At 42.0% G+C, this 27,220-nt stretch overlaps 1 protein-coding gene across 4 annotated transcripts in view; it reads right to left on the reverse strand.

Moving 5' to 3' along the window:
* The window catches only part of CAPN9 (calpain 9), an 834,396-nt gene that overhangs the window by 560,470 nt on the left and 246,706 nt on the right, over positions 1–27,220 (reverse strand). For all 4 annotated transcript variants that reach the window (XM_089654542.1, XM_089654541.1, XM_089654540.1 and 1 more), the window contains exon 6: positions 17,504–17,587. In XM_089654542.1, coding sequence (XP_089510668.1) covers positions 17,504–17,587 — 84 coding nt within the window. The remainder of the gene's footprint in view (positions 1–17,503; positions 17,588–27,220) is intronic.

Raw genomic sequence — 27,220 nt, forward strand, 5'->3', positions numbered from 1 at the left:
CTTTCAGGTCTCCTCACACTGCTGGTGTGTTACATTTTTTGTCATAGGGTGCTGGCAGATTACGGGCCTCCCATAGCTGCTGCCAGGCCCCTAATCTGCCATGGGCCCCTATACCGCCTCCTCATGCTGCTGCCAAGTCCAGAGTCTCTCATGGGTCCCTGTACGGCCTCCCATTGCTGCTGTCTCCATTGCCACACTCTGCCATGTGCCACTTTCAGGTCTCACACACTGCTGGTGTATTCCATTTTTTGTCATAGGGTGCTGGCAGATTACGGGCCTCCCATAGCTGCTGCCAGGCCCCTAATCTGCCATGGGCCCCTATACCGCCTCCTCATGCTGCTGCCAGGTCCAGAGTCTCTCATGGGTCCCTGTACGGCCTCCCATTGCTGCTGTCTCCATCGCCACACTCTGCCATGTGCCACTTTCAGGTCTCCTCACACTGCTGGTGGGTTCCATTTTTTGTCATAGGGTGCTGGCAGATTACGGGCCTCCCATAGCTGCTGCCAGGCCCCTAATCTGCCATGGGCCCCCGTACCGACTCCTCATGCTGCTGCCAGGCCCGTAATCTGTCATGGGCCCCTGTTGTCGCTTTTTGGCATATTCCGCTCGTTCAGATGCTCCTTCTCCTGCTACTCCTCTTCACGGATTCCGTCAGCAGTCTTTCTTGGAATCCGTTTCCAAGAGACAACAGTTTGGGAGCACGCACCAGACGGTGCAGAAGCTGAACGTCCTCCTGTCCAAGTTGCTGCTGCCAGGCTCGTAATCTGTCATGCGCCCCTGTACCGCCTCCTCATGCTGCTGCCAGGTCCAGAGTGTGTCATGGGCCCCCGTACCGACTCCTCATGCTGCTGCCAGGCCCGTAATCTGTCATGGGCCCCTGTACCGCCTCCCCATGCTGCTGCCAGGTCCAGAGTGTGTCATGGGTCCCTGTACGGCCTCCCATTGCTGCTGCCAGGCCCGTAATCTGCCATGGGCCCCCGTACCGACTCCTCATGCTGCTGCCAGGCCCGTAATCTGCCATGGGCCCCTGTACCGCCTCCTCATGCTGCTGCCAGGTCCAGAGTGTGTCATGGGTCCCTGTACGGCCTCCCATTGCTGCTGTCTCTATCGCCACACTCTGCCATGTGCCACTTTCAGGTCTCCTCACACTGCTGGTGGTTTCCATTTTTGTCATAGGGTGCTGTATGGCCTCCCATTGCTGCTGCCTCCACCGCCACACTGTGGCTCCACACTCTGGTTTTGGCCCCGTGACTGCCCAAATGAGTGAAGTGTGCGGTGATTCTAAGATCGACGGCACTCATCTGCATGTCATACTGACTGACAGTATTATTTCTCTTCCCCAGCAGACTCCAAGGGCATTTAAATTAAAGGTACAGTGTTCAGCACTAATATTAAGTCTCTCTGAAGCCTAGAAACACCCTTTTTTAAGTTAAATTCACAGCGAATATATTCGACTCGAATCGAAATTTTTCCACAAATTCGCCGAATCAGTCGAATCGAACTTTTGAATACTTCGCTCATCTCTAATAATTAGTACACCTATATTATAATTTTTTTTTTTTTTTTGCTGTTTCTCCAAAATGATCAGACAACTAATGCATTTACTAATGAATGTCATACATTCTATTTTCCAATGTTAAACATTTTCACACTTATCTCAAATAATTTGGATACTTCTAATTTCCCAATATAATGATATATCTTCTCTTTAATCACGTAACTATTCTATGTTAAAGTCAAATGCAGCGCTATAAATGCATGTGATCAATAATGAACGCATGTAAAAACCAAAAAGTGCAAATAATTGCAATAATGATGTAAAATGGTAAATGGTGCTAAAATAAGTTCATATAATCATTCCTGAATAATGGAATGTCCTTCGTGTGAGAGTACCAACTCAGGGAGGGCCTATGAATGGCACGTGTGGTTTTTCCGTGACAGTAGTGCATGAACTCATGAAAGATAAACCACCCTTGGGACTGGTCTACACTCACCAGAACAAAAGTATTAATGCGCATGGGTTATACACATCACACATCTGGGGGTGCAGCGGAATGCTGGCAGCTATGGGTTAGTCATCCAGCTCCATCCATCCATCCGGGTGGGTGCCCAAATGGTCCTGGGGAGTAATTAGCTCAGCCACAGGAGCCAGAAAGGTGCTTATAATAGTGTAGTACACTGTCAAAAAGGTGGATGACCTTTCAGGAGTTTATGCACTACTGTTCGTGGTTATATTTATCTTGTGTAATACCATTTTAGTAGTCTATATAATTTGACCAGCGCTTGCTTTATCATTTTTAAACAATGTAACTATTCTACATTGTATCTCAACCTGTGTCTCCCACAGTGGTTTAGTGGTTAGAGCTCAGAACTTACAGTGCTTGGGTCATGGGTTCTAATCCCAGTCATGGCTACATCCCAGTTTGCATGCTTCCCTGTATGGATGTGTTTCTGCTAACACTCAAAAGACATGCTGTTAGGTTCATTGGACCTAGTTACATGGCTGAGTTTCTGCCCTTAGATTATAAGCTCCTTGACATTTATGAATGTTAAAAAAATGGAGTTCAATTTTCTGGGTTGTGTCAGTGCCAGGAATATATCAATCAATTATGATTTTGCCTAATGACTAGAAAGTGGATGAATATTACCTGCGTCCTGTTCTTCTGCCAATTAGGAAATGTGCAAGTTTCATGCTGTGTATATTTCATTGTAACTTTTTTCTCTTCTTTTAAATCTGTCTCCTTATACAACTTGACCCCATCATCACCTGTCCCATATGCAAATCTATGGATCACCGCCCCACTCTTTTTAACTATTTACTGATCAAGTGAATGTGTCTCATTTTCTATCAGCTACAGCTCAGATCTCACATTATTATACGATTGCTGATTGTATCTCACCACTAGTCTGATTTAATTCACAATCCCTGGTCAGTCCCGTTCTCTTACCTCTAATAATCTTTAGGACCAGTTCACACTACATGTGTTTCAGTTGCTTTTTCGGCATCACAAACGCACAGAAAGAAGGTTATATGGTTGTCAATGCCATAGTTCACATCAGCGCTTGCACTTTCAGTGCATTGCAGGTGCTGTAAACAAAGTTGACCACGCTGCATTGTTTCTGCACAGAACTGTACTGGAACACACTGAAATGTCCTTGAATGTACTAAAACGCACATGTCCCTAATTAAATTGAATAAAAAGAAAGTAGAAAAAACTAACTAGAAGGGATACAAAAATGCAATACAACGTGTCCAAAACGCATCCAAAATGTACTGGAACACACTAAACATGCATGCCAAAAGGGCATGCAAAAACGCATCAGGAACACATCTAGACTGTTTCTATAGTGTGAACTGGCCCTTAGGACTTGTTCACACCATTGGTGGTGCAGAAACGCATGCAAGAACACACATTTTCCAGCACAGCAAAGAAATGCAATGCCCTTTGCAGATGTGCACGGTTAGGTGCAACACACTTTTAAAATAATATGCCTGCAGTATTTTTGCATGTTCCCACACATTAGGCAGGCCATGTACCTCAATGGATCTAAGAATTGGACATGTTTTCAACTGAAAATACAACAAATATTAGTAATGTTTCCCCAGCAAATGAGGATCAGCTCCTTGGTGGAGAACAGCCATGTCCAGATGAGGTCTGGAATTCCACAAAAGAACAATTCACAAAACTAAAAAATAGACTTGCAAATTACCACTAGACTCTCCTAACTACACTCCCATCCACTCACACTCCCCACTTCCACTTCCAGGTGTGTGCAAACGTCCTTCCCCAAATGTCATGATGTTTTTCCGTTATGACAGCTGCTCTAGTGCCTCCTCCAACAGCTGTCTTGGGATTTATTTGTGCACCATAGCAATTTTACATGCGGCTCCATTGTGGATATGACATTCGAAAATATATGTTTGCAGTTCTATTGTAGATTTGGCATTGGTGAATGTATGTTTGCAGCTATACTGTGTATATGAGATTGGTGAATATATATTTGCCAGTAAAGGCCCAAAGTCAACATAAATTGGGGGCCCAATTTATTACTGTTAAGAGGATTGTAGAAAAAGAATAGCTAGCTGCACATTGAACACGATCTATTCATTGGTACAGAACATAATCTTGTAGTGCAATAGGGGCTTTTGGTTTGTTATTTTGGACATACTTGCACATGTGCGCTCTAACATGGAAGATTTGGGCATATTATATAGCTAGCAAAAATAAGTGTTAGGGGTGCTAGTACATTTCAGATACTTATATAGTGCTGTCAGTTTACGCTGCGCTTTACATATAGATGTGGTAAATTCACATCAGTCCCTAACCCTCAAGGGGCGTACTAAGAGCCCTAATTTACATTCATACATATACTAGGGCCAATTTTGACAGGATCCAATTAACCTACCAGCATGTCTTTAGAGTGTGGGAGGAAACCAGAGTACCCGGAGAAAACACAGGCAAAACATGCAAACTCCAGGCAGGAGGTGCCGTAGCTGGGATTTGAACCAACAACCCTAATACTGCCAGGTGGAAGTGCTAACCATTTAGCCACTGTGCAACATTCAACTAGACCATGAAATAATCCCCCCAAAAAATACATAGTACAAATGTTTATTGATCAAATACACATTCCACATTTATTTGGACAGCAACAAAAAGCTACATTCAATATCTTGGTGTGAAACCCCCCCCCCCCAAAAAAAAACACAGGATTGATGTTGCTAAAATAGAACGGTCCTGCTCATAAGAGCTTACAATCTAAAAGATTATACTTATAATGAACTGTGCATTCACAGGTTACAGCAGGAAACCAACGGTTAATATCACTTGGGCTTATTCACAGAAGCTGCAGATCGAAATATCAATATACAAATACATGCGTGCCAAAATAACACCTCCCCAAATCCCCCACACATACATTTCTCATCAGGTTTGTCTGAAAACTGCATTTCATTCTAAATAAAGCAAATTTGGAAGAGCAGAGCAATTGACATGTGTTAGGATTACAATGCAAAGATAATAAACATAATCATTGTACAATTACACACAAACACACCTTAGAAGAAAGAACATGCAAAACATTTACAGCCCACATCAAAACACAGTGTGAGTGTGGCCTGGGGGCAATTCACCACAATAGTAGTGGTGTGAACCTCCTGCGCTCCCAAGTGTTTCAACTGTATAAAAAACAGAAGAAGCTGCTAACATTAAATCATATACTAGTGATTGTGATAAATAAATACAATAAACAATGTAGCGCTACTCCTTAAGGTACATACACACATATATATATATAATAAATTAATAAGTGATGTGTAATCTCAAAATTACATCAAATTAGATAAAAAATTAATGTGATAGTGATATCAATTACAATTAATTAGTGCCCATTACTCATTAGATCTCCAAAATTAAATCAAATAACCCAAAACATATGGAAAAACATTTTCATATATATATAAATAATTCTGTGAATATAAAATCACACGTGCCTCTCGTGTAGTGAAAAACCACAATATAACAGTAAATAAAACAGTGCTCTCAAAGTCCAATAAATACTAATAGTGACCAAAAAATAAAAAACACTCGTGCTTCCAATGACTACTGTTGGTGACCATAAGTTAACAGGAACTCGTGTAGATCTTGGTGAATGTGAATATGACAATCCGACCACCATCTGGATAAGCCTCTCACCTCATTACTTCGACCCTTGCGGATCAAAGCGCTTTTGTGGATCCCCCTCACGGATCCTCCAAGATAGCTATCACTCCAAATGTTGCTCCTTGTCGCACCCAAATCTCTCAGAAATTAATATTCCACCAATGGCTCCTCTCCAGGAAAGTTGCAGCATCAATCTCTCAAATAAGACATAAAATAGATCCTCCCATAGTGCAGTATATTTTTATTTATGAAGTAGGGACAGATAACAGTAAACTTTCTCACTCACGTGGCAGCCGTATCCAGTTCAAAACCTCATGCTTTCGGATGAGGGCATGTATGTATGGGTGTACAGCTGGGTGTACAGGTGTACCAAGATGGCCGCCACGCCGGAAATACGTCACCAAGTCAAGCCGACACGTTGCGTCACAATATCATGTGACTTCCTCAGGCTCTTCCCCTTCCCCTGAGGAAGTCACATGACTTTTTCACTACACGAGAGGCACGTGTGATTTTATATTCACAGAATTATTTATATATATAGGAAAATGTTTTTCCATATGTTTTGGGTTATTTGATTTAATTTTGGAGATCTAATGAGTAATGGGCACTAATTAATTGTAATTGATATCACTATCACATTCATTTTTTATCTAATTTGATGTAATTTTGAGATAACACATCACTTATTAATTTATTATATATATATGTGTGTATGTACCTTAAGGAGTAGCGCTACATTGTTTATTGTATTTATAATTCACCACAATATCTCTTCCTCCCCCAAACCACCACAGACAAGGACATGCAGAAATAATGTGCCTGTACAAGGCAAAAATCAGCCCCAACTGCATCTCCTTATATAAGGTAGGCCACACCCACCACTGTCATTCATTTGGTCAGAGAAAGTGTTTGCACCTGATTAATTCTCTTCCCACCTGCGTTAACCCTTGGTATACAGGCCCCACAAATCAGAAAGTCAGAAAGAAAGCTACAGTGACGTGTACCTGTACAGCATACAACAGAACATTGAACAGGGATGTGAAAGGGAATCCTATTGGCAATATTTCTTGGCCCTATGGGCAAAATTCACTCCAGATTATCGCATGAGTTAAGGCAGTCACATGACCACATCTCGCATGCAATACTGAAAATGTCAATTCACTTTTGCTAGTATGCGGCATTTCCCATAAATCGGAAAAACACTCAGGAAATCAAACATAAAAAGGCCTTACACTGCGGTCACATCAAAGCCGATTTAGAAATTCTGCGACGTACAGTGAAGATGCTGATTTCCTTACGATTTGCAAGACATCTGACACAGATATCTATGCAAATCGTCACAAAAGTAGTACATGTACTACTTTAGAAATCAGTGTCGGAAACGCACCCATGTGACTGCTCTAATAGCAGACAATAGGGTGCAACTTGGCATACGATTTGCAAGTCGCATGCCATGCAAATCGCATGCCAAGTCGCATCCAGGGTGCACGATTTCAGGTGCAATTTGGGAATTGAAATTGTACCTAATATCCGATCTAATGAATGTGGATGTGCGTGTCTTAACTTAAGCGATTTGCTGCAGCACAATTTCAAAAGTAGTTCTCGTCTAACTTTTTCAGCATTTTGTAGTGATTTCACATATAGACTACAATAGAAATCGCAATGCAAACACAATTGAAAACGCAATAACTCATTGGTAAATCTACAGAAAACACGGTGAAATTGCCAACAAAAAGCACAATTTCAAATCACATCTAGTGTGAACCAAGCAGGCAATTCAACAAAGGAAATAAACCTTTGAAGGCATGCCATATCTGCATGCTCAGTTAAGGGTCTGTTATGGATTGGGGGGGGGACTCCATGCCATTATTTAATTTTTTTTTTTTAATCCATTTCTTTCGCTCGCTCTTCTCATGGTTTAACAAACTTTCCCAAAAGGAGGTGGAGCGCAAACCAGCATTATCCAATCAATCATTAGTCCAGGCCCTTATCTCATCATTTGACATTCACATAAGGTGCTACTTTAAAGGTGTTTGAACAGACAAGGCCTCATTCTAATTCACATTCTAGGGATCATTTAAACAGAAAGCAAAGATGCTGTCACCAGCACATGTATGTTAGGGTAGTCACACAGAGATCATGCAAATTCATTGCTGTGGTTGGGATTCAAACCAACAACCCTAGCGTTGTGAGGCAGTAGTGCTAACCACTAATCCACAGAGCTGTCGAACACTAATCCTGCCTGTATTTCTGTGGTGTGAATCAATCCTAAATCCCTGGGCAAGGTCAGTGCAACTAGCCAGATATCTCAAATGTGACACAAATGTTGTGCTATGTTGCCAATTCAGATGTATGTTGGTTCTATGTATCCCAATACAAAGGATTGCAATACTAAGGCTACGTTCACACTAGCCTTGTGTGCAGGCGGCAGAGAGGCGTTTGGGAAGCGTTTTTACCGCTTCCCAAACGCCTCTGCCAACTCTGCACATTACAGCACATGGTGCTGTTCTAACAGGAGCGTTTGCGTCGCGTCGCGTTGCATCGCGGCAAAACGGACGCCTCTGGTCGAGTCAGGAGGCTTTGAAGCCTCCTATTCTCGTCTATGGTGCCGCTCCGCAAACGCCCGGCCGGCGTTTGCGGTGCGGTTGCGACGCGTTTGCGGGGCGTTTGCGGAGCGGTAACACCACTCAAATGCATTATAGGCGTTTGTGGGGCGTTATTAATGCTCGGCAAACGCCTAGCAACCGCCGCTAAACCGCGCATGCGGCGTTTGCGGAGCGTTTGCCGAGCGTTAAAAACGCTCCGCAAACACCGGACCAACGCTTGCCAAACGCTATAGGGGCGTTTGGCAAGCGTTGGCAAAACAGCCTAGTGTGAACGAGCCCTAACACAGGCGTACCTCGGTTTACCAACGCCTCGGTTAACGTAATTTTCGGTTTACGAATGAAAATCCATTGAAAATAATGCCTCGGTTTACACAATTGTTAATAATTTTTTTCGCAATACAAAGTGTATGTCGGCGCTGATTTTCAAATGCAAATGCCAGCCTTTTTTTTTTCTTCACTATACTTCACAAGCTTAGAAGTCACTTTCCCCGAAGTTACAGAAAACTTTGTATCTTTTAATAAACTCAAAGTAAACATTGTTTCCTTTAGGGATATAAATTCCAAGAAAACTTTCTCTTTTAGCTGGGGGAAGTGACAGGTGAATTTCTGAGCTATAGTGAAGAAAAAAAAGGGAAAATTACATTTAAAAACCAGCACCATAATAAATAAAAAATGGCATGGGGTCCCCCCTCCCATCCACACCAAGCCCTTCAGGTCTGGTATGGATATTAAGGGGTAACTCCACGCCGAAAATTTAAAAAAAAAACAGCGTGGAGTACCCCACAATATCCATACCAGACCCTTATCCCAGCATGCAGCCCGGCAGGTCAGAAAAGGGGGACGACGACAAGCGAGCGCCCCCCCCCCTCCTGAACCATACTAGACCACATGCCCTCAACATGGGGGGGGGGCTTTGGGGCAGGGGGGCTCCCCCCCAAAGCACCTTGTCCCCATGTCCACTGAGGCTAACTAGCTGAATGCATGAGACAGTCTGACAGTTCTTATATAGGTATGGGGCTGGTCCCGCCCCATACCTATATAAGAACTGTCAGACTGTCTCCTGCATTCAGCTAGTTAGCCTCAGTGGAGAGACAGGGTGACAGTTCTTAAATAGGTAAGGGGCGGGGATGATGTCCCCGGCTGGCCCCACCCCTAACCTATTTAAGAACTGTCAGTTAGCCTTTTTTTCACAAGGCTGGAAGCCTCTGACGGGAGCGGAACTTTTTTTTTTCTTTTTTCGGGTCGCCGCCGCCGCCGTGATTGACGTTGGATCTACTTCGGGGGACATTGTTTGAATAAAGGACTTGTCAAAGACCCTGTACTGTGTTTTTTTTACACCACACTTTGTTTTTTTGTGAATGAGTCGCGGGACCATGTACCGCAGACTCATTCACGTAGGGGGGGGGGCGGGATCTGGGGGCCCCCTTGTTAAAGGGGGCTTCCAGATTCTGATAAGCCCCCCGCCCGCAGACCCCTACAACCACCGGCTTGGGTTGTGGGGAATAGGCCCTTGTCCCCATCGACATGGGGACAAGGTGCTTTGGGGGGGAGCCCCCGCTGCCCCAAAGCACCCCCCCATGTTGAGGGCATGTGGCCTGGTATGGTTCAGGAGGGGGGGGCACTCGCTCGTCCCCCCCCCCCTTTCCTGACCTGCCAGGCTGCATGCTCGGATAAGGGTCTGGTATGGATATTGAGGGGGACCCACGCTGTTTTTTTTTTTTTAATTTCAGCGTGGAGTTCCCCCTTAGTATCCATACCAGACCTGAAGGGCTTGGTATGGATGAGAAGGGGGACCCACGCTGTTTTTTTTTTTTTTTTCTATTGCGGACCTTTATTTTTACATTCAGCTGTCAAAATAAATATTATCTAGACCTTCAAAATAAGTAAAATCATTACAGAAATAATTATAAAGGATAAGAAACAAAAATAGAATCACTAGAACTAAGGAAATCAAATTAGAATACATAAAGATATGCCTAGTGCTGTTTGTTAAACACAGTAGACACGACTGAGTGTCGGCTGTCAGAGGAATCCACACTGAGATTTACTATTGAGCAGTGGCTAAAAAGCAAGCGCCCACAGAGGACGTCTAAAATGTGTTCGCACATGCTCAGTTATATCGGCCAAAGACACTGCACAGGCGTCTAGTTTTTTACTGTGTTGATTTGCTTTAAAAAAACTATTTTTAACACATTCTTAATTTTTTTTGAAATGGCAGATATTGTTTAAAGTGAAGTCCTGATATTTGGCAAAGCAAATTTCAAAGTGAACATGTCTCTGCAGTGATTTTTCATGGTGTTAGACATGCCTCTTAGCAAGTCTGCTTTGTGAGTCTGATTCTGGGCGTGTGTCTCGTTAGTAAATTCGATTGAGCGTCTAATTATGGACGCTGCTCAATAGTAAATCTTATTGCGGGGTAAAAGTAGACGGTCGCTCATAAAAAGTAGACGTTCGCCCACGGAAATGCGCCCAGGGACAATAGTAAATCAGGGCCATTGTGTTGCTTTAATATTTGCTGCATATTTGTTATCTTGCATATTACCATTGGTATATTCTCATATTTCAGTTTTTAGCACTGCACTACTTATATTTATATTCTATTGAAGGTTTATGGTTTCCCTTTTTAGTGTGTCAGCTGCTGTCATTCATTAGCGCTCACTGAACTACACACAACTAAGGTTTTCTTATTGGCCACGGCCCTTAATAGCTTACTATCCTCTCACCACTTCTGAAGAGACTCACTCCAAGCATGATACCTTAACCCAATGCTAGGGCAAGATATTCTAGTTTCCAAGGTGAAGATACCAAACTGCATCCCCACAATGTGTGAGCATCATGTGTCAGCTAAAATCCCCTCCCTCCCCCCCAGTACAAATCTCTGCCCCATCGCATATTCCATCTCAAATACCCCCCCTCCCCAAATCCTGCCTCCTAGCAAAAAGTAATCCCCTGTCCACCAAATCACCCCTCCTAGCACAAATCCTTTCCCCAGTCCCCCCTCCAAGCATTCTGCCCCAATCTCCCCCGCCCTGCATAAAGCCTTCCCCCTCCTAGCACAAATGCCCAAGTCCTCACTGCTAGCACAAATGCATAAAACTCTGGTTCCGCCGCATCTTGATTATGCTGTCCAGGTCTGGGCACCAGTCCTCAGAAAGGATGTGCTAGAACTGGAGAGAGTCCAGAGAAGGGCAACACAATGCATACAATAAACATAGGAATTCAGAGCGTGCCATAAAACATCTATTCCACATGTAACAATTCCACATACAATTAATAGAATTCAAGAACAGGAACAGGACACAATAATATTAGGTATATATTTGAACAGGGAATATCCTACCGAACAAATTAAGGTCCTACTTGACTATGTTGGCATATAGGAAAGGGGAGAAAGCAGTCTCTTCCCTCCCACCCAACAGAACGGGAGTGGGAATTTCATACAAGACTCCCACCTCTCTCATCCCACTTCCTGCACCCCAATCGATGAACAATTTAGCACAAGGTACGCGTGAATGGGTCCCCCCAACTCTGGTGAGGGAAAAGAACTTTCTTGGCATGATGTTCTTTCTTTCAATCACCTCTGGTCTGATCAAGGTGACTTCCGCCCATGTGTCATGGAAACCAGTAACGGTCCGGTTACTCGCGGTGACTGGCTGCAAGTTTGGGGTGGTTACCCGACTTTTCCTGTGGACAAACAGCACTGAAGAAGAGCTGCTGGCCGGCTGGCCAGGTGATGTCTTCTTCAGCTCAGGGCACTGCATCCTGAGATGTCCAGGTTTCCCACAGGTGTAACATCTGCTGGTGTCAGTGGAGATTGCTGGGACACCCAGGACTGTAGGTGCTGGGAAACTTGACTCACCGACCTAGGAGGGGTTGCTATGGGTGATTTTCCTCCTTTCTAGCCATTTGGAGGAGTCTTGCGGTGGTCAGATACCCAAGTGTTGACATAGGTATCTACCAGTTCTGCTGCGGCTTTGGCAGATGCTGGTCCTCTCTCCAACACAAACTGTCTGACTTCTGCTGGACAGAGGTGTAGCAGATGATCTTGGATCATGAGATCCTCCAGTAACTCGAAGGAGTCACAGCTTTTAGGCTTCTGGTCCACTGCCGGAATGTGGTGCGTAAGAGACTTACCAAATCCATATAAGAGTCCCCAGGTCCCTTTGGAAGGACCTAAATCGCTTCTGGTACACTTCCAGGGTTAGCTGATAATTTGACATATGCATCCAGGGCCTCATAGCCCTGGTGTCAGGTACCAAGCCAATTGTGCTTGGGGTAGATGGTACTGATGGTACGTTTTTTCAAACGACAGTAAATACATGTCAATGTCACTGTCCTTTTCCATTACCGGAAATTTGGCTGCTGTGCCTACGGGCAGAGAGGCGTCCCTATGCTCTAGGGACCCGAGGTTCTGAGCCTGTCACTGCTGCTGGAGCCTAGCCATCTCCAGTTCATGCCGGCGATCAGCCTCCCTCTGATTCTGGCGTTCCTCTCACTCAGCCGCTGCCTGGCATTCCTCTCTCTCAGCCGCTGCTTGGCGTTCAAGGAACTGCAGGTACGCCAGATGATCTGTCTCCATAATGCGTTTCAGGGCTTCCTGCATTTGAGGAGAGTCTATGCCAGTTACAGGCCCTGTATTGTTAGTCTGCTCATGCTGTGGTGTGGAGGTGACCTTCTGTAGTACTCCAGTGTCAGTTTCTGTTTGCCCATCCTGAGAGGTCATGTCTGAACCACTGGGCTCAGAGATGGTGGGAACCCCTTCAGTTTCAGGTTCCCCCGGGTTCTGGTCTGCCCGAATATCATACTCCTGTTGGGCATGAATCAAACTTTCACTATTCTTGCCATCGATGTCAATTCCTCTTGCTTCACACTCAGCACATAAATCATTTTTGGTCATTCTCTTGTGCTCAGCTAAACCAGGCATTATTGCAAGAAGAAAAGATAGAACAGAAAGCAGAGATAGGAAGGAGCTGTTGCTGTATGTCTCTTTATAAAAAAACAAAAATATGCACCGTTTGTCTCTAAGGACTGTTTCCACAAAGGTTACAATCCTTCAGTGCAGAGCTAATTGCTAGCGCTGCACTGAATGCTCTAATGCAGAACTATCCCACGTATGCTGCCAGCGGAACGCGGTGCCTGACCCCTGCCCTTATCACCAAATTATGACAAAGGACCAGCCAATCTCACACCACGCTGTCACTTGCGTTACAATGCCACTCTTAGCTGCATCCTGCACAAAGATTTTCCAGCGCACGGGACCACAATCTATGTGCCAGCAGCCTGACAGCGATTGTTACTGGGTTAGGTTAATTACGCAATTAACCCTTCACACTTCCAACACCGCCTTTTTACAGAGAAGGCGGAAACTCACAAATCCTAGCAATAACACTATGATTTTAGCATAAGCATCTGCAACACACACTGTCACCACAGACAGGTATGTTCAGAGGATTATTGTATACAGTAGCACTCTTCAAGAGACAGGGATTCTTTAGATTGCATTAAAAGCTTTAGAGACAGTTTCAACACTTTTTCAAAATAGGGTTTATTACTAAAAAGATAAAAATGATGCAATTAAAATATTTACAGAAAAAGATGTTACAAAGACATAAAGAGAACAATAAACCAACAGAGAAATAAAAAAAGGAGCTAACAAGGCAGAATACTTGCAAAGTCCTGGTTTAGCAGAGTCCGAACAAAAATGTTGCCTTGGCTCTCAAGTCCATTAACATGTTTCTTGATTGATGTTAAACGAGAACTCCCCTTCTCAAGGCCTATTAGTCCTTTTCTATGCTATCAGAGGGGTTTCGTCTGAGAACTACTAACCAATCATCTGGTTTAGGGAATGGGTGCTAGGAGGTCACCAAATTTATGACCAAGTCCCAACTACAGTGTCATACTAATGTCATATTAATAACTTCCAGTATGTGCAGGTGGTATTCTAGCAACTGGCAGATTAATATTCAAAATTATATTTGAAACCCAGGGATACAAAACACAGCGTGCCTTTGTCACCCAGGAGGGAAGAGACTGCTTTCTCCCCTTTCCTATGTGCCAACATTGTCATGTAGGACCTTGATTTGTTCAGTAGGATGTTCCCTATTCAAATATATACCTAATATTAATGTGCCCTGTTCCTGTTGAATTCTATGAAATGTATATGGAATTGTTACATGTGGAATAGGCATTCATGGCACGCTCTGCATTCCTAGAGCTCTAATGCCTAATAGGTCATGTGTGACAGCTGAATGATTGTTTTATGATAGGGCAGAGGAAAGTGTCTTTGCAAAACAGGAGGAGCAAGGAGGGGAGAAAGATGATTGTTCATGAAAAACAAAATGGCGGAGACCTTAACAAGATGGCTGTCGCATACAGCTTCCATGTCTCTATTGCACATAATCGTTACAATGATCACAAAGTACAAATATCTAAATGGTGATTTTATTAAAGGGATAAAACTATTCAGTCTCAAAATGCTTAAGAAGACACATGGCTATTCAATTAAGTATTAAATTAAAAACGGTTAACCTTAGACTGTGTAAGGGGTTCTTTACCGTTAGAATGATAAGGATGTGGAACTCCACAATCGGTAGTGTCAGCGGGAAGTGTCAATAATTTAAAAAAACTTTTAGATGAGCATCTCAGCAATATTCACGAATATGGGAAGTGGTAGAGGCATAATACATACTATACACACCCATACAGTGGATGGACTGGTGTCTTTATTCAACCTTACAAACTATGTAACAATTCCACCCTACTCACTCAAATTTACAGATTTCAGATGCAACACAGCAGATGGCCATGTGATGTCCTTCTTCCCAGGCTACTCCTCGCCTTGACATGTCAGAGCTGAGGAGGAGCCTAGTGATAGCTTTATTTTGCTCTGACATTTGCTATTTTCGACAGACAGACAGTGAAGAGTAATATTGGCTACTGCATTGTTTGTGTATTGAGACGACAAAGGACATGCTCTGGGTGCCTGGCACTAGTGATGCCACTGGTACATTTTCTGCTACCGAGACAGCAGCAGTTTAGAGAGGAGATAGGAGGCAGGTAAGCAAACACTGCACAGTCCCAATCTGACAATGTTCCTCTATTAACTCCTGTATCCAGGAGTGTTGTGCTGGCAGAAGGCAGGGGCTGGGGGGAGAGCACAGCCCACACCTCCTCCCAGCTGTATGTATATTCATTTGGTCTTTTGTTTAGTGGAGAGGACATATTGCCGGTAATAGTCTATTGGCCTCTATGTGGCCATCAGACTAAGAGAACTATAAGGGGTTTTGGTTTTACCCCCAGAAGTCTACAGGAACAAGCTGGCTGACAGTGGGGATACTGTATACACTCCCTGACCACTTTATTAGGTACATCTGTTGAATTGCTTGGTAACACAAATTGCTAATCAGCCAATCACATGGCAGCAAATCCCAGTAAATCAGCAGTTTTTTAAATACTCAGACCAGCCCATCTGGCAAAAACAACCATGACACTTTCAAAGTCACCCCCATTCTGATGCTCAGTTTGACTTTCAGCAAGTTGTCTTCACCATGTCTAGATGCATAATTGCATTGAGTTGCTGCCATGTGATTGGCTGATTAGCAATTTGTATTACCAAGAAATTGAAAAGGTGTACCTAATAAATTGGTCAGTGTATATCTCCTATTTATGGCAGCAGGTGTTACCCTAACTCAAAATGTATATTTTCTATTGGTGTCTGCCTGAGTCTCTGCTGGATTCTCCACACCTGGAAGGACATCTATTGTTCCCAGTTTGGGGATGTTAGTTGTGGCCTGTACATTTTGGTAACCCATGACTGGGCATCTCACTCTGATATAATATTTTTAACACTTACTTCCTTTCTGATCCTGGAGAATTTGTGAAATTTATGAAATGAGTAGAGATCTATGGAAATTTGGGCATATTCGTGTACTGTATATTGTATACTCTATTATGGATCTTTTTGTACAATAAAATCAATTTTATATTTTTGTGAGTTTTCTTGTTATATACACATTTCTCTTGTGCTACTGTTAAAAAAGGCCAATGTTTTTGGTTTGAAGTTTATTTTTAGCGGCATTCAGGTATGTTTGTACCAGTTTCTTAAAGGATAAGTTCACATTCTAGAAAAAAATAATAAAAGCACATTTTTTTACCGGTAAAAAAAAGTGCATTTTTTTTTTTTAGTCTGCAGGTGCCTGTAAATGATTGCACCAGCAATCAGCAGATAGCCAGTGCCATGCAGGTCTTCAGCAGATCTGTCAGTATATCTACTTGCTCGTACGGGATGTACAAGCAAGCAGATATACTGACAGGACGAATTAATGAACTACCATGGAACTTCACAGCACTGCGGTAGTTCATTGAGGGCTGCAAGCTGACAGCCGCTAAGGTTGTCGGGACATGTAGTTTTTCATTCACAGATGACTGTGTATGAGTGATGTGGCTGTATGGGCGGAGCCCCACATGGCCAGGTTTTTTTTTTTTTTGACAGCTAGCAGGGGGGGAGAAGATCCTCCACTAGCTGTCACAGCAGGGCGCATGGGGGGGGGGGGGGAGCAGGGGCCAGTGGTAACATGTTACATGTTACACCCTGAATATGGGTGTAACATGTTACGAAAGGTGAATTTATCCTTTACATTTCAACAATTTGTTGCCCCATGTCCATTTTGTTTTCTAGTATTAATTTGTATATTCTTGTACTTCTTCTCATAATAAAAATATTGAATAAGAGAACAAACTGGAATGCTAGAAGTTTTTAGAATATTTTTAAACAGAGTTGTTCACCAGGGTAGAGAGTGACAAAATGCATATAAACTACCCCTGTATTTCCTTGAAGCTGATAAAAGTGTGGAACTGTCTGATGCCTATCTATATTTCACATGGAGGCTCATCTTTTTTTAGCTATTCTCTTGAAAAATCTATTTAGTATTGATGGTGGGCAACAATGCCAGTAAGTATCTTGATACTGGGTTACTAGTCCATGTACATGGAGTTGTCATTGGTATCTTTTGCACACTGGTTTTAATTTAAATGAAAAGAAGCAAAGAGGAACAAAAGAAAAATCAGCATATCCTGAGAATATCACCAGCTGCTCAGTAGTAAATTAGATAGGAGTTGATTACCAGTGTTTTAATAAAAGCCACATACCATTACTTTGTTGTAATCATTGTTATATGTATACATAAATAATAAATAAAAAAACAGATACTGTGTATCACTAGATAAGTTACATACCACATCCAAGCCAGTTATTGAATAAGCATGACCTTTTACAAGTCCCTGAGGGGTTTTTGCTTCTGTTTCAGCAGAACTTGTGATCTATAAAAAAAAAGCAGAGAATATAATGTGATTCAGAAAAACAACAATATATATCTCATCAAACCTAATTTTGCCTTGAAATTTGTGGTTTCACTGTTGAAGAAACTACGGCAAAACTGGCCTCTAATTTCACGTTGGCAATGCTTAGTAAAATTAGAGAAAAATTTTAATAATAAAAATTAATGCATCCAGTTCCTTAAAAAAAAATCTACTGAGCTGGTCAGGACTAGTTCTTGAGGGAGTCTATTCCACATTTTCACAATTCTGTGAAGAAGTCTTTCTGTAGTTGGAGGTTAAATCTCTTCTTCCAGGTGTAAAGAGTCAGCGGACGGGGGGAGAGGCAGATAAGCGGAGTTTCTCCTACTTTTTTTTTTTTTTTTTGGCCTTAATTTCCTTTTTACATATTAAGTTATATTCTTTGTAACATTTCAATGATGATAGTATGCCATCATTTTTATTTATGTATTACAGGTACTTGTATAGCGTCATCAATTTACGCAGTGCTTTACATATACATTGTACAGTGGATATAAAAAGTCTACACACCCCTGTTAAAATGTCAGGTTTCTGTGATGTAAAAAAATGAGACAAAGATAAATCATTTCAGAACTTTTTCCACCTTAAATGTAACTAGAGATGAGCGAATTATTCAAAAATTCGGTTCGGCTGATTCGCCGAATTCGCTGAATAAATTCGCTTCGAGCCGAATATATTCGCTGCGAATTTAACTTATAAAAAGGGTGTTTCTAGGCTTCAGAGAGCCTTTATATTAGTGCAGAACACTGTACCTTTAATTTAAATGCCCTTGGAGTCTGCTGGGGAAGAGAAATAATACTGTCAGTCAGTATGACATGCAGATGAGTGCCGTCGATCTTAGAATCACCGCACACTTCACTCATTTGGGCAGTCACGGGGCCAAAACCAGAGTGTGGAGCCACAGTGTGGCGGTGGAGGCAGCAGCAATGGGAGGCCATACAGCACCCTATGACAAAATGGAACCCACCAGCAGTGTGAGGAGACCTGAAAGTGGCACATGGCAGAGTGTGGCAATGGAGACAGCAGCAATGGGAGGCCGTACAGGGACCCATGACACACTCTGGACCTGGCAGCAGAATGAGGAGGCGGTACAGGGGCCCATGACAGATTACGGGCCTGGCAGCAGCATGAGGAGACGGTACGGGGGCCCATGGCAGATTACGGGCCTGGCAGCAGCATGAGGAGGCGGTACAGGGGCCCATGGCAGAGTGGCGGAGCAGAAGCAGCTTCAATTGAAGGCCATACACAGGCCTAGGTTTAAAAGTCCCTCACAGTTAATTCCAATAACGAACTCTACTCCTCCGTGCAATCTACTTACGAGACCCTGGGCAGGTCTGGGTCCAATTTGTGGTAGAGACTGGTTTTGTTCAGCCATGCTTGAGCGAGTAATAACAGGTCTGTGCTGCCCTTTGGTGTCTGGCTTAATGCGCACAACACTGAACGTCCCAGCGTTTGTCAACGATTTGCCGTTAAGCGATGCAAACCCGCTGAACCACGTTCATGAGGAGCCGGTACAGGGGGCCATGAATCAGTATGGACCTGGCAGCAGCATGAGCAGACGACAGAGGCACATGGCGCAGGGTGGCGGTGTAGGCAGCATTATTCTGAAGCCATACACAGGCCTAGGTTAAAAAGCGGAAGCCGTCAGCAGCGTGAGCAGACGACAGAGGCACATGGCGCAGGGTGGCGGTGGAGGCAGCAGCAATGGAAGGCCATACAGCACCCTATCACAAAATGGAACCCACCAACAGTGTAAGGAGACCTGAAAGTGGCACATGGCAGAGTCTGGCGATGAAGTCAGCAGCAATGGGAGGCCGTACAGGGACCCATGACACACTCTGGACCTGGCAGCAGCAAGAGGAGGCGGTACAGGGGCCCATGGCAGAGTGGCGAAGCGTAAGCAGCTTAAAGTGAAGGCCATACAGAGGCCTAGGTTAAAAAGTCCCCCCAGCAGCAGCGTGGGGAGACGACTATCAAGAGTCCAATGGCAGAGTGGCGGAGCGGAAGCAGCTTCAATTGAAGGCCATACACAGGCCTAGGTTAAAAAGTCCCCCCAGCAGCAGTGTGGGGAGACGACTATCAAGAGTCCAATGGCTGAGTGGCGATCCGGGAAGTCAGCGTTGTGATTGCAGATGCAATGCAGAAATTCTACGAAGTAATGCCGTGGGTGCGAAGAAGATCATATACCGTCGTACTTCCATCCATAAGACGGAACAACCTGCGAACCGGGAGCTTTATTGCCCTGACCCGCTGAGCAGCTTCTGGGATACCCAAGAGGCCCATGGCAGAGTGGCGGAGCGTAAGCAGCTTCAATTAAAGGCCATACAGAGGCCTATGTTAAAAAGTCCCCCCAGCAGCAGCGTGGGGAGACGACTATCAAGAGTCCAATGGCAGAGTGGCGGAGCGGAAGCAGCTTCAATTGAAGGCCATACACAGGCCTAGGTTAAAAAGTCCCCCCAGCAGCAGTGTGGGGAGACGACTATCAAGAGTCCAATGGCTGAGTGGCGATCCGGGAAGTCAGCGTTGTGATTGCAGATGCAATGCAGAAATTTTATGAGGTAATGCCGTGGGTGCGAAGAAGATCATATACCGTCGTACTTCCATCCATAAGACGGAACAACCTGCGAACCGGGAGCTTTATTGCCCTGACCCGCTGAGCAGCTTCTGGGATACCCAAGAGTTTGGCTTCTGTGGGGAATATGGTTGAAAACTGAAACTTAAAGGCATGTTGACGGAAGGGCACCAGTGTCAGTGCTCCGGAGGGAATATAGCTTCAAAGCTGACACTTAAAGGTATATCGACGGTCAGAGACCACAGGAAGTGGAGCTTGGTCTTAAATCGACTGAATGTGGCAGACGTGAAATGTCTACGGGCCGTATATGAAACGGGTTGTTCCTCTTTCTGGAATAAGTGTTGGAAATGGCCACTCTTTTTGGTGTGGCGTTTTGTCTATTTAATTCCGATAACGGACTCTACTCCTCCGTGCAATCTAGTTACGAGACCCTGGGCAGGTCTGGGTCCAATTTGTGGTAGAGACTGGTTTTGTTCAGCCATGCTTGAGCGAGTAATAACAGGTCTGTGCTGCCCTTTGGTGTCTGGCTTAATGCGCACAACACTGAACGTCCCAGCATTTGTCAACGATTTGCCGTTAAGTGATGCAAACCCGCTGAACCACGTTCATGAGGAGCCGGTACAGGGGGCCATGAATCAGTATGGACCTGGCAGCAGTGTGAGGAGACCCGAAAGTGGCACATGGCGCAGGGTGGCGGTGGAGGCAGCAGTATTCGGAAGACATACACAGGACTAGTTTAAAAAGCGGAAGCCGTCAGCAGCGTGAGCAGACGACAGAGGCACATGGCGCAGGGTGGCGGTGGAGGCAGCAGTATTCGGAAGCCATACACAGGCCTAGGTTAAAAAGCGGAAGCCGTCAGCAGCGTGAGCAGTAGAGATGAGCGAATTATTCAAAAATTCGATTCGGCTGATTCGCCGAATTTGCGGGAGAAATTCGATTCGATGCAAATTTATTCACCGCGAATTTAACTTATTTAAAGGGTTTCTAGGCTTCAGATACTTTATATTAGTGCAGAACACTGTACCTTTAATTTAAATGCCCTTGGAGTCTGCTGGGGAAGAGAAATAATACTGTCAGTCAGTATGACATGCAGATGAGTGCCGTCGATCTTAGAATCACCGCACACTTCACTCATTTGGGCAGTCACGGGGCATGACGAAGAAGAAGAAGAAGAAGAATGAAAAGAAGAATGAAAAGAAGAAGAAGAAGAATGAAAAGAAGAAGAAGAAGAATGAAAAGAAGAATGAAAAGAAGAAGAATGAAAAGAAGAAGAAGAAGAATGAAAAGAAGAATGAGAAGAAGAATGAAAAGAAGAAGAAGAAGAATGAAAAGAAGAATGAAAAAAAGAAGAAGAAGAATGAAAAGAAGAATGAAAAGAAGAATGAAAAGAAGAAGAAGAAGAATGAAAAGAATAAGAAGAAGAATGAAAAGAAGAATGAAAAGAATAAGAAGAAGAATGAAAAGAAGAAGAAGAAGAATGAAAAGAAGAATGAAAAGAAGAAGAAGAATGAAAAGAAGAAGAAGAAGAATGAAAAGAAGAAGAAGAAGAATGAAAAGAAGAATGAAAAGAAGAAGAAGAAGAATGAAAAGAAGAAGAAGAAGAATGAAAAGAAGAAGAAGAAGAATGAAAAGAAGAATGAAAAGAAGAAGAAGAAGAAGAAAGAAAAGAAGAAGAAGAAGAATGAAAAGAAGAAGAAGAAGAATGAAAAGAAGAATGAAAAGAAGAAGAATGAAAAGAAGAAGAAGAAGAATGAAAAGAAGAAGAAGAAGAATGAAAAGAAGAATGAAAAGAAGAAGAAGAAGAATGAAAAGAAGAAGAAGAAGAATGAAAAAAAGAATGAAAAGAAGAAGAAGAAGAATGAAAAGAAGAAGAAGAAGAATGAAAAGAAGAATGAAAAGAAGAAGAAGAATGAAAAGAAGAGGAAGAATGAAAAGAAGAATGAAAAGAAGAAGAATGAAAAGAAGAATGAAAAGAAGAAGAATGAAAAGAAGAAGAAGAAGAATGAAAAGAAGAATGAAAAGAAGAAGAAGAAGAATGAAAAGAAGAAGAAGAAGAATGAAAAGAAGAATGAAAAGAAGAAGAAGAAGAATGAAAAGAAGAATGAAAAGAAGAAGAAGAAGAAGAATGAAAAGAAGAAGAAGAAGAATGAAAAGAAGAATGAAATGAAGAAGAAGAAGAATGAAAAGAAGAAGAATGAAAAGAAGAAGAATGAAAAGAAGAATGAAAAGAAGAAGAAGAAGAATGAAAAGAAGAATGAAAAGAAGAAGAATGAAAAGAAGAATGAAAAGAAGAAGAAGAAGAATGAAAAGAAGAAGAAGAAGAATGAAAAGAAGAATGAAAAGAAGAAGAGGAAGAATGAAAAGAAGAATGAAAAGAAGAAGAAGAAGAATGAAAAGAAGAAGAAGAAGAATGAAAAGAAGAATGAAAAAAAGAAGAAGAAGAATGAAAAGAAGAATGAAAAGAAGAAGAAGAAGAATGAAAAGAAGAAGAAGAATGAAAAGAAGAAGAATGAAAAGAAGAATGAAAAGAAGAAGAAGAAGAATGAAAAGAAGAATGAAAAGAAGAAGAAGAAGAATGAAAAGAAGAAGAAGAAGAATGAAAAGAAGAAGAAGAAGAATGAAAAGTAGAATGAAAAGAAGAAGAAGAAGAATGAAAAGAAGAATGAAAAGAAGAAGAAGAAGAATGAAAAGAAGAAGAAGAAGAATGAAAAGAAGAAGAAGAAGAATGAAAAGAAGAATGAAAAAAAGAAGAAGAAGAATGAAAAGAAGAAGAAGAAGAATGAAAAGAAGAAGAAGAAGAATTAAAAGAAGAATGAGAAGAAGAAGAATGAAAAGAAGAAGAAGAATGAAAAGAAGAATGAAAAGAAGAAGAAGAAGAAGAAGAAGAAGAAGAATGAAAAGAAGAAGAAGAAGAATGAAAAGAAGAAGAAGAAGAATGAAAAGAAGAAGAAGAAGAATGAAAAGTAGAATGAAAAGAAGAAGAAGAAGAATGAAAAGAAGAAGAAGAAGAATGAAAAGAAGAAGAATGAAAAGAAGAATGAAAAGAAGAAGAAGAAGAATGAAAAGAAGAAGAAGAAGAATGAAAAGAAGAATGAGAAGAAGAATGAAAAGAAGAAGAAGAAGAATGAAAAGAAGAATGAAAAGAAGAAGAAGAAGTATGAAAAGAAGAATGAAAAGAGAATGAGAAGAATGAAAAGAAGAATGAAAAGAAGAAGAAGAAGAATGAAAAGAAGAAGAAGAAGAATGAAAAGAAGAATGAAAAGAAGAAGAAGAATGAAAAGAATAAGAAGAAGAATGAAAAGAAGAATGAAAAGAAGAAGAAGAATGAAAAGAAGAAGAAGAAGAATAAAAAGAAGAATGAAAAGAAGAAGAAGAATGAAAAGAAGAAGAAGAAGAATGAAAAGAAGAAGAAGAAGAATGAAAAGAAGAAGAATGAAAAGAAGAATGAAAAGAAGAAGAAGAAGAATGAAAAGAAGAAGAAGAAGAATGAAAAGAAGAATGAAAAGAAAAAGAAGAAGAATGAAAAGAAGAAGAAGAAGAATGAAAAGAAGAAGAAGAAGAATGAAAAGAAGAAGAAGAAGAAGAATGAAAAAAAGAATGAAAAGAAGAAGAAGAAGAATGAAAAGAAGAATGAAAAGAAGAAGAAGAATGAAAAGAAGAAGACGAAGAATGAAAAAAAGAATGAAAAGAAGAAGAAGAAGAATGAAAAGAAGAAGAAGAAGAATGAAAAGAATAATGAAAAGAAGAAGAAGAGGAATGAAAAGAAGAGGAAGAATGAAAAGAAGAATGAAAAGAAGAAGAATGAAAAGAAGAATGAAAAGAAGAAGAAGAAGAATGAAAAGAAGAAGAATGAAAAGAAGAAGAAGAAGAATGAAAAGAAGAAGAATGAAAAGAAGAATGAAAAGAAGAATGAAAAGAAGAAGAAGAAGAATGAAAAGAAGAAGAAGAAGAATGAAAAGAAGAAGAAGAAGAATGAAAAGAAGAATGAAAAGAAGAAGAAGAAGAATGAAAAGAAGAAGAATGAAAAGAAGAATGAAAAGAAGAAGAAGAAGAATGAAAAGAAGAATGAAAAGAAGAAGAAGAAGAATGAAAAGAAGAAGAAGAAGAATGAAAAGAAGAATGAAAAGAAGAAGAAGAAGAATGAAAAGAAGAAGAAGAAGAAGAACGAAAAGATGAATGAAAAGAAGAAGAATGAAAAGAAGAATGAAAAGAAGAAGAAGAAGAATGAAAAGAAGAAGAAGAAGAATGAAAAGAAGAATGAAAAGAAGAAGAATGAAAAGAAGAAGAAGAAGAATGAAAAGAAGAATGAAAAGAAGAAGAAGAAGAATGAAAAGAAGAATGAAAAGAAGAAGAAGAAGAATGAAAAGAAGAAGAAGAAGAATGAAAAGAAGAATGAAAAAAAGAAGAAGAAGAATGAAAAGAAGAATGAAAAGAAGAAGAAGAAGAATGAAAAGAAGAAGAAGAAGAATGAAAAGGAGAATGAAAAGAAGAAGAAGAAGAATGAAAAGAAGAATGAAAAGAAGAAGAAGAAGAATGAAAAGAAGAAGAAGAATGAAAAGAAGAATGAAAAGAAGAAGAAGAATGAAAAGAAGAAGAAGAAGAATGAAAAGAAGAAGAAGAAGAATGAAAAGAAGAATGAAAAGAAGAAGAAGAAGAATGAAAAGAAGAAGAAGAAGAATGAAAAGAAGAATGAAAAGAAGAAGAAGAAGAAGAATGAAAAGAAGAAGAAGAATGAAAAGAAGAAGTATTCCAGTACAGCAAAAAGTGTATCTGCAGAGAGCTCCGCTATTTCTGACAGTTCTCTGACAGTTCCTTCACATTTACAGCGGTTGAAACATTGTATCTATTTATTTCCGAATAAAAACATCTGTATCCTAAATGGAAATAAATAGATACAATGTTTCAACCGCTGTAAATGAACTGTCAGAACTGTCAGAAATAGCGGAGCTCTCTGCAGTGACACTTTTGCCGGCTGATCGGGAAAAATTCGATTCGTGCACCCGAAGTTGGCTAAAATTCGGATTCGATGCGAATCGAATTTTTCCCGATATTCGAAACGAATTCCACTTCGCCTGGTTCGATTCGCTCATCTCTAGTGAGCAGATGACAGAGGCACATGGCGCAGGGTGGCGGTGGAGGCAGCAGTATTCGGAAGCCATACACAGGCCTAGGTTTAAAACTGGAACCCAGCAGCGTGAGCAGACGACAAAGACGCACATGGCAGAGGATGGATCTGGCAGCAGTATGAGAAGGCGGTACAGGGGCCCGTGGCACAGTGTGGTGATGGGGGCTACAGCAACTGGATGCCAGAAAGTGGCCGATAGGGCTATATACTGCATGGAATTATAAAGTTGTAAAGACAGCGGCCTATAAGGCTATACACACTATAACAATCATGACTTGATTGACCATTGGCCTATAAGGCTATACACAGCATGAATATCATGACTTATTCTGAGAGTGGTTTGGAAGGCTATATACAAAAAGTAATTCATGAGCTGTCCGGACAGCGGACAATAAGTACATATATACAAATCAATTCATCAGCTGTCCAGCCAGCGGCCTCAAAGGCGACACATATAGAAAGCAATTCATGAGCTGTTCAGACAGCGGCCTCTAAGGCGACAGATATACAAAGCATTTCCCGAGGTGTTCAGTGAGCGGCTTGAACGGCTAGGTTATTACTAAATATATCTTTCTGGCCAAACATCGGCCTATAAATAGATGTCTACACAGTGACAAAAAAGTAGGTCGCCTTACAGCGGTGTATCATACAAATTGACATTATAAGAAATGGTTTAGACCAAAAAAAAAAAAAAAAACTTTGATGCGATGCTATACCTTAGTAGATTGTGGAAAGTCGACAAGTCAAGCGTAACTGTGTACATTACAGAAAATCTTAACAAGACAAACAAACATGTGGCCAAACCGTGACCGATACAACAAGTTAACAATGTAAGAAACAGGAGGGGGCCAAACCGTGGCCAATAAATAAACAGTCCACCTCATTGATGAGATGGACAACACGTGTCAAATAAATATTTAAAAAAATTGCTATTCCATCGGTCTGGAACTGGTCGACTATAAATAATTAAAAAGTTTAAATTCATGTGACAGTCGTCCAGCGACGTATAAATAATTTAAAAACACCAATTCATGAGGGGCCCGACCAGCAGAGTATAAGTCATTAAAAAGGTTCAATTCATGTGACGGTCGTCCAGCGAAGTATAAATAATTAAAAAACCCCAATTCATGAGGGGCCCGACCTGCAGAGTATAAGTCATTAAAAATGTGCAAAACATGAGTCGGCCGACCAGCAGCCTCTCAATAAAATATATATACAAATGTACGGATCAGGTGGAGGTCTTCCATTTGTCCCTAATAACATGTTTGGGGCATGATTCATGGCGGATTTAGTCAGTTGTGTCAGGAACTGGTGGTTTGAAATCCAGACTAATCCACGCCTGATTCATTTTCACAAACGTGAGTCTCTCCACACTTTGGGTGGACAGTCGTGTCCTCCGCGGAGTTACAATAGCTCCTGCCGCACTGAACACGCGCTCCGATGCCACGCTACTGGCCGGGCATGACAGCCTTTCAAGGGCAAATTCAGCTAGTTGGGGCCAAAGGTCAAGTTTCGTTGCCCAGTAGTCAAGGGGATTGTCTACCTCGGTTGGCAGGGTGCTGTCCAAGTAGGCCTAAGCCTGTTGTTTGAGGTCCTGCTCCAGGTCCACCTGATGCTACTGCTGCTGCGGCTGGTTAGTAGTTTCCTCACTGCGCTGGTGAAGAAAGCTACTCATCATCGACTGCAGACTGAGGCAGCCGCTGCTGGTGGAGCTGCCACTGCTCCTACCACCCCACCCCTCCCCTGCTGCCATGGCAGCGGAACGCGAGCGCACAGGGCCCACAGTGTCTGAGGATGGACGTTGGCGCAGAAAGGCAGAGACCAACTGACTACATAGGTGGTTTTTATAGTACGTTATTTTGGCCTCCCTCTCAGCAGGTGTGAAAAAGGCCACCATTTT

This window comes from Staurois parvus, unplaced genomic scaffold (assembly GCF_062004578.1).
Source record: "Staurois parvus isolate SC_StPar_1 unplaced genomic scaffold, SC_StPar_1.0 ptg000774l, whole genome shotgun sequence".
Classification (NCBI taxonomy): Eukaryota; Metazoa; Chordata; class Amphibia; order Anura; family Ranidae; genus Staurois; species Staurois parvus.